The sequence below is a fragment of the Gouania willdenowi genome, chromosome 5 (assembly GCF_900634775.1).
Source record: "Gouania willdenowi chromosome 5, fGouWil2.1, whole genome shotgun sequence".
Lineage (NCBI taxonomy): Eukaryota > Metazoa > Chordata > Actinopteri > Blenniiformes > Gobiesocidae > Gouania > Gouania willdenowi.
In genome coordinates, this window is record NC_041048.1 from 22,511,210 (window position 1) to 22,523,189 (window position 11,980).

At 38.9% G+C, this 11,980-nt stretch overlaps 1 protein-coding gene across 1 annotated transcript; it reads right to left on the reverse strand.

The window, feature by feature from the left end:
* Positions 1-2,787: 2,787 nt before the first annotated feature.
* prph (peripherin) lies at positions 2,788-7,018 on the reverse strand. Its single transcript, XM_028446058.1, has 9 exons — positions 6,326-7,018; positions 5,157-5,217; positions 4,958-5,053; positions 4,589-4,753; positions 4,376-4,501; positions 4,088-4,308; positions 3,939-3,991; positions 3,619-3,692; positions 2,788-3,489 (listed from the first exon to the last, which is right to left on the reverse strand). The coding sequence occupies exons 1-9, from the start codon at positions 6,871-6,873 to the stop codon at positions 3,418-3,420; spliced, it is 1,416 nt and encodes a 471-aa protein (XP_028301859.1). The 5' UTR covers positions 6,874-7,018; the 3' UTR covers positions 2,788-3,417.
* Between the last annotated feature and the right edge of the window lie 4,962 nt (positions 7,019-11,980).

Consider the following 11,980-nt stretch of genomic DNA (forward strand, 5'->3'; position numbering starts at 1 on the left):
CGATAAAGAAACTTTTTTTAGGAAAAACGACAGCTTTTAAAAGATTGAAGACCAACACCTGAGCTACCAGAGCTTCAGCAAAGGTAAGGTCAGAAAATTGTTTGTATTTTCCACAGTGAAAGGTACAAAAGGAAGGATTGGCTTTGTGGATGTGCCTCACTGAGGCTGTTCCAAGTTGTTGTTGTCATTTTCTCCGTGTTTCTGTGTTTCCAACACAAACAACAGATGTGTTGTCGTGTCATGAGATGTATCTTGTTGGGAGAGTATGGAGGCTATATTAAATAATTGTTTATGTTTCTTTAATGATGTTTATGATCTTGATTTTGTTAGATGGCTAAACACTTGTCCATGTGGATCTTGTTGGCTCTTTTCTTTTTTATTATGAATTTTATATTTTGATAAGCGAATTGAGATGACTTTGTTGTAAATTGCGCTATACAAATTAAGTTGAATTGAATTGAATCAACACTTGCCAACAGAAACATATGAAATTGTCATTGATGTTGACATTGGTGGTCTCGATTTGGAACGCCCTGCCTACCCAACCCTAGTGCTCACGGCACGTCACTGGTTGTATTTATAGCAAACTACTAACACTAACACATGTACACTCTTACTTCTGCTTTAATTCCACGTGGAAACAAAGAAGTAAATAGATAAGCTGTAACATCAGCCTCAACCAGAGCAACTTAGGGTTTAGTTTTAATCTAAAGTATGATTGGATTGACTTAATCTGAAGTCATTGAAGGTGAGTTCGCACCACTTCTTGCACATTTGAAAAGTCTGAAGTTATCTCCTTAAAATAATAGTGTGTTTATTAATTTTGTTTGTTTATGTGTACAACTACTTACTCACCAGAGGGGTGTTCCATAAAGGAGGATTAACAAACTCTGAGTCTATCCATAAACTCTGGGTCAACATATCCAGTGATGGAAAACTCTGGGTATATGATTCCATTACAGCTGGTATGAAGTGGGTTAATCAACCCTGAGCACATAAACCTTGGGTTACTTACGTGCACGCGAGAGATAAAAAGCCATCATCAGTGGATCAGAGATTTACTCAAACTGCCATGGCAACCAAACGGAAGATGGTGATTTATTCACCCTGATGGATGAAACAAGTCGGTGTTTGAGGAACATGAGCCTGTTCTAAAGGTCTTCAGTCTTCAGTGACTATAGTGTCTTAAATCACCCATAATTAGTCACACTTTTTGGTTGCTTCATAATTTTATCTCTTCAGTGACATGAGCGGTGAATAATATGAATAAAATGTGTCTGAGGAGACGTGGCTGCAGCATAGGATGTCTGCATAGAGAGCCATTCTGTAAGACAGTGACAGCCGCTTGATATCGAATCATTTATATTGATTTTAAATGTAATATTGTTGCCAGAGTCATCTCAACGTCCTAAAAAACATCTTACAAAAACACTAAAGCGGGACGCGAACCCACAACCTATTGCTTCTAAGGGCAGTGTCACAATTCACTGCGCCATCATAACTTCATAGATGGGTGAACTATAGATTTACCTGTATAACAATATAAAACAACAATCGAGCCTTAAAAGTGGATTATTTAAATTGTCATCTTCTCCTTTATATTATCCACAGGTTCATATACAGGTAACTTTACTACAGACGTCAGTAGATGTTTTAATGCAGATTAACCTGTCAGTGTATTTCACTTAATGATCTACATCCACAATGATATAAAGAAAACTACCGTTTGCACAAAAAAAAAAAAAACGTAGAGCAACACAACATTAGTAATGATGTGAACACGTCTGTGGTGTGTGATGTTACTAATGTGTTTCAGAGAAGAGTGTTAAGGTTTGTTAAAGTGTTCAGAAACGGTGTTCAGGTGGGCGGAGCCAGGTAGAAACCCTGGGTTTCTTTGATAAAACCTGCCAGCGACCAGGTTTAGTTCACGGACAATGTTGCCATGGAAACATACTCAGAGAAGAACATACCTCGCGTTTAAGAATGGGATTCTGAGAGTTTCCCTCATTTGAGCCTGAACATACTCAGAGTTTGAACATAACCCGCTTTATGGAATTCCCCTCTGAACAGCTTTGTCTCTCTGCTGATTTGAGATCGCTGGGATCAATCAAACTGGCAAATCATGATTTTAGTTTTTTAGATTTTTTGTTTTTTTTATGTAACGGACTCACAGCCTCATCCTCAAACAGTGGTTTGGATGTTAAAAAATGATTAAAAAAAACTACAACTGTGCATTAAAATGTATGTTAAAGATCTGAACTGAAACAAGGCCTGCAACAATGTTAGGAATGAAGAAGCAAAGCCTGCATGGAACACCATCAGCCCACCCACCATAACTTGCCTAACCCTAGTAAATATCAATTATTGAGCATTTATTTGCTCATCATCACTTTGTTAATCACTTAAAACCTGAGCTGATTATAACAGAGGAAGGGTGACCACACTTTAAATTTTTGGATGACCCTCTAAACCCAAAAGTCCCCGTGGCTTACAATGGTTTCTGACAAAATTAGTTGGTGATATCAATCCTAGATACTACAATCTGAACATTCAAACAATATGGTGCCAATACATCAGACCTGAAAACCTTGAGATCATATGTAAATATTAAGAAATCTAGTAATTCTGAACCAAACAGCACCCAATCAGTTCAGATGTGTAACTATAGTTCGAGTGCATTCTTCAACAATTTATCAGAATATTTAGCTCATTATCCACATTAAAATTAGGGCTCATTCATAAGAAAAGGGGACAATTGTAGTGAAAGTATGAACACAGATACCAAGGTTTTGCTCCAATTCAGTTTATTTGGACATACACCTACAGCTTTTAATCTATCACATACATACAGTGTTGCACAGTATAATCAGCAAACGTTATTTTTGATGATAAGCTAATTCTTTAGCTTTTGTAGGTGTGTCATGTTTAATGAAAATTATGTCTTTGGCTTCCAATATGATAGCAAAGCTTTTAAAATGAATGAAAATCCTTCTAAAGTGGTTTCATCAATAGATAGTCAGAAATTGTTCTGGTTAGTCATGTCTTTGACGCAAACTTTTTAAGTTACTGTGTTGAAACTTTTCCTCTGCCACAAACACTTTTGTCTACAGATGTCTATGTAAATCAAGGCCTAAAGTGGTATAGTAAATAAGTTGTTTTAGTCTACAGATGACACAATTGTGAAGCAAAAGTTGTATGACTTGAATAGCACCAAATTGACAATCTAGACTAGAAAAGTTTATCCCACATTCAACTCTAGTTTAAGACAGACTTAAATGGAAGCTTAACTCAAAATGAAAAAGAGGACAATAACAATTTTTGATAGTTTTTTCTATTTTTCTGTAGTTTTATCTGGTTTATGTTTCATTTAATTTCCTAGAATGGCAATGGCTTTAACATCTTCTTAGTAGTTTCTATCTAATCATCATTCTCATCCTTGTCAGCTCTACCCGAGTCTCTCTCCTTTTCCCTCCTGGATTCCTTCACCACCTGATGAAGACAATGACACCAGGGTTAGTTACAGCACACAGGAAGAAATGCCTTTGTTACCGATACACATTGTATGTGCCAGGCTATTGATTTTGTTGACAGTTGTCACATTTGTTTGAATTGCTGTACCTCTCCATCTCTAGTCTCAACTGTCTTTATCAGCACAGTCTTCTTGCCCTTGTTGTCTGGAGTTTTTTCATAGTCTAGGAAAAGTCAGGATGAAACACCACATTTCCTTAAACTAGAAAAATCATTCAGTCTATAGCCTGAGGCAAGAGTCTGAGACAGTAAAAATTCAAATATCACGGTAAAATACATAAACATTTCAAAAGAAAACAGAAAACAACCTTTATGATCAAGATGTATGACACACATTACCACCATGTGATTGAAACAGGATCTTTGAAACATTTAATGTTTGATAGTAGGAAAAAATATATTTTTCTTACCTCGGTCACCAAGGTGATTGCTCATACCCATGTTGAAGATGGGAACCGTAATCCTGAACAGAAGAGACATTTGTATAAAATGTCTAGTCAAGAAATTTATTTTGCATTATCATTCTTGCTTGTGTCAGATCTGAGCATGTTGTTCATACCTGCTTTCCTCTCCCTCCAGTAGTTTACGGTAAGTTGCTATCTCAATGTCCAGAGCCATTTTTACATTCAGAAGGTCCTGGTATTCCCTAAGGTGACGGGCCATCTCCTCTTTGAGGTGGCGGATTTCGTCCTCCAGTCGGCCTACGTTGTCCTGGTAGTTGCCAATCTCATTTCCAAACTGGTCCTCCATTTCACGCATCTGCCTTAGCAGAGCCTCATTCTAAAAGAAATTCAACAGATATGAAGTAAAAAGTAATCCAAATATCAAGTTCGACAGTGGGTCTCACCGTGTTCTTAAGAGCATCAATTTCACAGCTGAGAGACTGAATCTGCCTTCGGGACTCATTGGCATCTTGCTTGGCCTGCCTCAGAGCATCAGTGTTGCGCTTTGCAGACTCAGTCAGATCAACAAACTGAAACAACAAGAGAAGAAGAACAATTAATTTGCATGCAATGGCTTTTATCGTGAAATATTACGATGAGGGTGAACGATTACCAACCTTGGACTTGTACCAGTCTTCGGATTCTTGCATGTTCTTCAAAGCAATGGTCTCATATTGGGCCCGGATGTCCCTCAGAGCACCAGTTAGATCCGGCCTGGAACTGCTGTCTACTTCCATCTTCAGCTGCTGGGTCTGAACACTCACCTGGACGTCCTGGATTTCCTTTTGAATAGAAAAATAGGGGATGATAATTCTCTTCTGTCAGCCTATTTTAGTTAGGGGTTAGTGCTTGAACTGAAGCTTTCTAATAACCGATCCTAAATCTTTTTTTATCATTAATTATCTAATCCCTAAGTGGTCACAATCTATCTAATCAGGGCTATAATGGGGGAAGGGTAGTTCAGAGAATGCAGGGGTAACACTTACTTCATCATGGAGCTTTTTAAGAAATTCAATTTCATCCATTAGAGACTCAATCTTCCTCTCCAGCTCCAGACGAGACAGCGTGGCATCATCCACATCCTGGTTTTATTAAAGAAATTCACAAGTGCTCTGCTTTTAGTTCTAAGAAAATGTTTTTTATTCATGCTGGCCAGTGCTATTTTTGGTATCTTTAAGTGTTTACCTTGCGGAAGGAGACCAGGTTACCCTCAGCATCTGCCCTCTTCTGGGCTTCTTCCTCCAACCTTAAGAATGAACAGGCAGACAAAGCCATTTATGGGATGTGCACATCTTCTTTCTACACAAGGATTTGATTGGACTGGGTAATATGAGAAAGTCAGCAAATTCTAAGACAGAACTTTCTGTTTTGGGAAAGAGTTTTGGGCAAGTGCTTTTTCGAAATAGTCTATAGCATACAATTTTTAACAAAGTTTAATTTATTTCAACCCTGACTTGTCCTACTGCTTGTCAAACAGAGCTAAATCCAAACAAGTGCTGAGTTAAGTAATCTTGAACTTTTTCACAATATGCTGTTAGTTGTCAGCCAATCTTCTTTAATTGCTATAGATGTAGTTAGAATGTCGATGCTCTGTGTGTCCTTGCAGACAAAGGTCCGACCTGGGCAGGAAAGAAAGTGGATTAGTGGGTCCTGCTCCTCATCTTTAATTCATGTTGTGTTACTTGGGGCCCTTTTGTCCTAATGGGCTCACTGGCACCCTCCCATCTGCACAGATGAAGGCAGGAAACACACCTAATGGAATCATTGAGTCAAATTGATTTTTCCTGCCCCGCCTGATATCCAACCTCTCTTCCTCTGGTCACATTTTTTCTCTGCTCCCTCCCTCCTCTCCAGTCTGACCCCACCCTGTATCTAATTTAGCTCCATCCTCATCCCGTCTCCTCTCATCTCTCTTTGAACCTGAGACTGAACGTTTTTACAAAAATCTGTATTCCTGAAGAGTTTTTACCATAGTTAATCAATCCAGCTTCTGTCATTCTTCCACTCTTTGTTGTTCACTCTTCTCTTATGTGATGAGATTCTTGTCTCTCTGGGCATTAAAGTTGTCCAAGTTATTTATAGTCACATATAAAAACACTGTACTCATGATGCACTGCAGCATCCTATGTCATGCTGCATGCTGCCTTTATGCCACGCCCTACCTCAGCATCACGAACACAGTCATACGGGGAGATGCCTGCTGCCTCATTGCTGTAACATGGGGAAAAAAGACTTGCATGGAGGGACAAGAAGATACAATTCTGAACAGTTATTGAAATTAAAATGAAGTGAAAGAAAATCAATAATTTGTGTATCCTTTCACTACCTATCCTACTCTGGTCACTGGTACCAACCTCTGCTTGAGCAGGTTCAGGTCTTCAGCCAGATTGTCCCTCTCCATCAGATACTGGTCCCTCTCCTTGCCGGTGTCATCCAGCTGGCGCCTCAGCTCTCTCAGCTCCTCCTGGAAGAGGTCCGATGCACGGTTGGGTTGACCATGTTGATGCTGGCCCTTGAACTGGTTGAGCTCCTGCTGTAGAGCCCCATTCTGCTGTTCCAGGTAGCGCACCTTCTCGATGAAGCTGGCAAAGCGGTCATTGAGCTCCTGCAGCTCAGCTTTCTCATTGCTGCGTGTGGTCAGGAACTCCTGGTTAATGGCTTCAGCCAGCGTAAAGTCCACCTTGTCATAGCTCAGGCGTGGTGCCTGGGCACTTGGGCGGGAGCGCTGTTGGTGATAAGTGGTGGAGCGAGTTTGCATCGCTGGTGACATTGAACGCATGTAGCGACCTCCAGAGGCCGGCATACGAGAGGACACAGGTGAGTAGGAAGACACAGAGATGGGGTGTGGGCTTCCAAAAGTGCGCCTGTAGGAGGTGGAGGTATGCATTGAAGAATGGCTCATGGTTGGTTCTAATTCTGTTCTCTGGCTGAGCAACAGTAGAGAGCTGGATGTTTCAAGATGCCTGTGAAGCAACAGAACCTCAAACTGAAGACTGCGAAGGTTTATATGCAACCAAAGCTTGTCTCCATATGAGCTCCACCCCACCTCCCTTTCCTCCTCCCTTCCTCACCCCACAGCACAGGAAACTTTGCTTTCTCATCCAGTTTCAGAAAGCTTTGGCCCCTCCCCACCCTCCAGAGGCAGGCCCTGCCCCCAGCCGAGCTTCCAGCTCTGTATCATCAGGTTCATTCTTTTAACCAAAGCCTTTAGCAAGTATTTAAATTGATTTCCTGATTAATGTTTTGATAACGGAAGATGTCTTCACATACTTATCTTCTCTTCTTCTTCTGTGATTTATCCCTGTGACACTGAAACCATGACACCATCAGCCTATTGTATTTATAGGACTCCTGAACACCATTGTCCATATACCTCTACACCCAATTATGTGTCCTCTTCTTCTTGATTTCAGGCAATCGTGATTCAGGTACCTTGTTCTTTATATTAAAATGTGAATAATACAACGTTAAATCCCAGGAGACAATGGATTTTTTTCACTGCTCCATTTGTCTCCACAGCTCTCCCGTCTGTCTCTCTCCTTTTACAGTAATGGGATACTTTATTGATATTCTGGGCAGAACCATGACTCTGCAGTCATTTTATCCTTTTGTAAAACTCCTTACCCTGTAATGGCTGTTAAAGTCTGGGTTGTCAGATTATTTTCTGTTTCTTGCCTGTTGGACAATCATTACCTGAATATTCCTGTGGGGTCAAGGTAAAGTACTAACTACCATTATTATTGTTAATGCAAGCTGACAATAAAAAATGTAAAAAAAGAAATAAAAAAATAAGAAAAAGACTTACTAAACACTAGTCATCTCACTTCTTTTGTTCTTTGTATATACATTTACACAAATATGAAATGTGTCAAGCACATTTAGTACATCACAAGGATCGCTGATTAGTATGAATTGGGGCAAGAAAACAACATATTAACTGCTCTGAAATATATTTTTTATTTGATATGAAGTTAATAGAGCACAAAAAATTCAAGATTTTTTTCCGATTGAATTTTAACCAAAGTGTTGACAAGTTGCTTTCTTGTTTGTAAAACTTCTGAATCAGAAGCCCTGTAAATTCTTCGCTCATTTGAACAATGTTCATTCTTCTGTTAGATTATTACAGACAGCTTTAGTACACCAATGAGCAGTGACACTCATTATTTACAATTATAATCACTATTTATTGGTCTCCACGTTAGCAATGGTTTTTCTACATTTTCAGCAAAATGTCCAGAGATTGTTCTGCTTCAGCAGTCCTGTCATCTGCATGACAATTGTCCAAAAATATGAAAATTTGGATGATTTACAGACAGAACATTAGTTCTATCTGAAGTGTACACGTGCATATATGCCTGCTCATTTGTGCTTTTTTTTCTATTGAGGGCTGAAGACAGGCTGCATGGTGATGTAATACAGAAAATGTATCCTCTGGGTGTGGCTTCTTCTTTTTATGTGCTCAGTGATGTGCGGTGGTGCCTTTAGTAGCTTCTCATCCATTTATGCTCTTTTATATCTTAATGCAGCTCCTTTTCTCCTTCAAACACAGATGCTCAAATAAGTATATCAGCACTAATATCAAACTTAGCATCTGTCCTATCATCTTTAACTTTAGGTGTGATCCGTTAAACAGTATCCTCGCTGCACTGGTTTAGAATGTAGGAATATCTCCTTTTCTCTGCATGTCAGTCACATAGACACATGTGGGCACTTGGTTTGACTCCTTCATCTGCAGGATTGCTACTGGTGAGGTCTGGTTCTCTGTAACAAATGGTCTGTTAGTCTTTGCTTTGTAATCTAATCAACCTGCTTCATGGTCAGTATATCTCTCTCATCTTCATCCCTCCCCCCTGACTAACCCTGTCCCTCACTCTCATATTTCACTATTGCTCTTTTTCTTTTCCTTTTTCTGTCCTTCATATTCATATGGTGTATTCTGTAAATTATATGTAACAATATATACAATGTAAATGTTAAATCTGTGTAACATAAAAATGTAAATACAGAAATTTTCCACTTGACTGTGAGTAGTGTTACCCATTAGCCATTTGTTACCATCAGAAATGGATCCTTTGGGTCTCAGGGAATTCCCAAATGGGCCCAAAATTCAATTGCTCTTCTCTGGTGCTGTCAGACCAAATCCTCTGTTCCAATTTATGTTAACTAAACTATGTCACTGTGTTGTATTTGTAATCTATTTCAGCCATTTACGGTAGGCATCTCAGTCATTGGAAATCTGTGATTAATTATTTTTGATTTCATTTAGTTAGGTGATGGATGCACTCTTTATTATAAGGTTAATGCAATGGGCGTGGTCGCTAGTGGAAAAACCCAATCAATTGTGTAGCTTGAAAAGCATCTAGCAGTGGCAACAAAGACACCATACTGTGTGTGTGGAAAATCTGAGCCATATAGGGTTTTAATTATTAGTAGGAGTGGGACAATACTTTTGAAAAGGCAAAATAAACCTAAAAAATTGCATTTGGAAAAAATAACCATGCATCTATTTAACTTTAACTTTAACTTTAACTCTGGGCAAACTTACTCTGGGTATGAACGTGATAGAAATAGAAAAAATAATAACATAAATAGACAACATAAATATAATTACTATGCTATGAATTATGTATTACAAGTTAGTTTTTTAAAGTCTATTTTTAATTTTTAACTTTAAGCATACACTATGTCATATAAAATCTGCCTGATTTATTTTCACATGTTGGTTTTACCAAATAATCAAATGGTAAAATCAGTCTCTGCAGATTTTATATGTTGGAAAGGAATTAGTTTTCAATGGATCCAGTTGTATTGTCTAAGATTCCTCTTGTATTGTCTAAGATTCCTCTAACAAGTCTATTTTTACCTCTTTATTCAATTAAAAATGAAGGCTCTCCAACAGTTGTTAATGTTTTGGAAGTTAGGTTGCAGAAAAAAAGAGATAACAGACCTAAGTAATGCTTATTGGTAATTACCTATACTTGTGACAGTTTCTGTTCATCAACCATTGAGGGCAGATAAAGGAAACTGCATCCTGTTGCGATCTGTTGCCAGGGAGTGGCGAGCAATAACAGACCTGCGTATTAGAGCTGTGCGCCTGCGTTCGTCTCTGACTCATCATTTAACTCCACAGATTGGAGTCAAATGTCAGAAAATGATCAGCATGGAAGGTTAGTAACACCCATATGAATGAAGGTGACTTTCTTAGGCTGTAGTAAATGGAGAGGATGGTGTGATCTACTAAAGACAACGCCACCGTCAGACTCAGGACTTTGATAAAGATCGCCTGTGAAAAATGATGGCCTCCCTGAAGGGCCATTGGCTTGTGTCTGTGCTCAGGGAGTGATTGGAGAAGAGCCAATAGGACCAGCAACATGTGACCAGGAGACATTTTAATGGGAAGATGTGATGAATGGTTGTGCTTGCTATTCACTAATGGAGTGCTGCAGTTTTACACGAGTCTGTCTGAGGGATATTAACTAAGAATTTAATATAAGTAACTAAAGAAAGAAACAAAACACACTGCAGCCTATAGGGCAGGCAGGAAAATATCACAAACTGAAGCACCACATCCCTGCCAGATCATATTTTCTTTCATCCAGTAACAAAAATACTCAAATAATAAACTGTTTCTTGGCCAGGACTCCTTACACTAAAGACTTGCTGCAGTGGCGTCACAGCTGTTTTTATCTGCACTGCAGTGTGTCATGATATGTGAATGTTTCGATCAGCAGGTCTCTGTCTGTTCAGCGCATGGAGTCCGAACACAGCACTACCGCTATGTCAGATGGAGCACAGGGCAGCATGATCATCTGTGTTTTTCCTTGGCCCTAAGTGTCAATGTCCAGGAAATATAGCTTACAGTTACATATTATGCAAATAAAAACACTTATCCATGCCTGTGAAGAATGTATTACATCAAGTGCAGCTGTAGATGCATCAATCTTAACATCTTGAATAATATTTTTTACAGTGTAGGTATGTTTTTATAGGTTTGACAGCTACATCTACCTGTTTATTGCATTAGTTTGATTTAATTAAGGGCAAAATAGCTTTTCTTACTTTCCAGCTATTCTTGCCAGGCCACAGTTGTAATTGTGTTCTTCATCTGTTCTTGCCACCTGTCCTGTTCATCACACCTTATGACTGAAGGAAATACATTTTCCTCCTCTTCTTATTTCTGTTTTTACATCACATCTGTAACAGACAACTGGAACCTTGTTTTTCCAGTCTTGTTTATTGTTTACCTGTAGGTTTCTGTTGTTTGAAGGGGACATATCATGCTAAATCCACTTTTTTAGCCCTTAAATTCATTTTGTTGTATATTTAGAGTGTTTAGAAGAACAGAAAAGTTCAAATTGCTCCGTTGATATCTTTATATTCTGTTTTGGTCATATTTTTCAATCTGTTTCGAATTTTCGATTCTCTATTAAGTTTTTTGAACAATAACGTCAGCGGAACTGCCAAATTAAGACATCGACTCCAGGCCCAACATTTCGAGCAATCCGCCATTTTTATTTCTCGCTTTTATTTTGTAGTCCAAGCTCAAGGATGCCGAAGTTACGAGAGGATAAGTCAAAATGTTTGGTTGTTGGATGTAGTAACCCACACGCTTCATTACACCGTCTCCCAGCATCAGAACCTTTTCAAAGTGCCTGGTTGAGTTTTATTTTTCACGAAAATGTACCCACATCTGTGGGGAAGGTCATTTTTGTGTGTGTGAAGCACTTCAAGCACGACTGCTTCAGCAACCTCCGCCAGTATAAAGAAGGATTTGCCGAAAGACTTTGTCTGATTGAGGGTTCAATTCCTTCTATCTTTGGAGACGACGAACAGAGCACTTCGGTAAGCTGTAAATAACGCTAAAAAGTGTGATGATAAGACGTCCCTGTCATTGTTTTTTAGCATTAGCAGTTGCACCGTCTTCATATGTTAGCGCTGTGTGCTCGTTTTAGATCCTTGATGATATGGCCTACGTGATTTAATTTAAGTCTAAAGTTTTCATTAGTCAT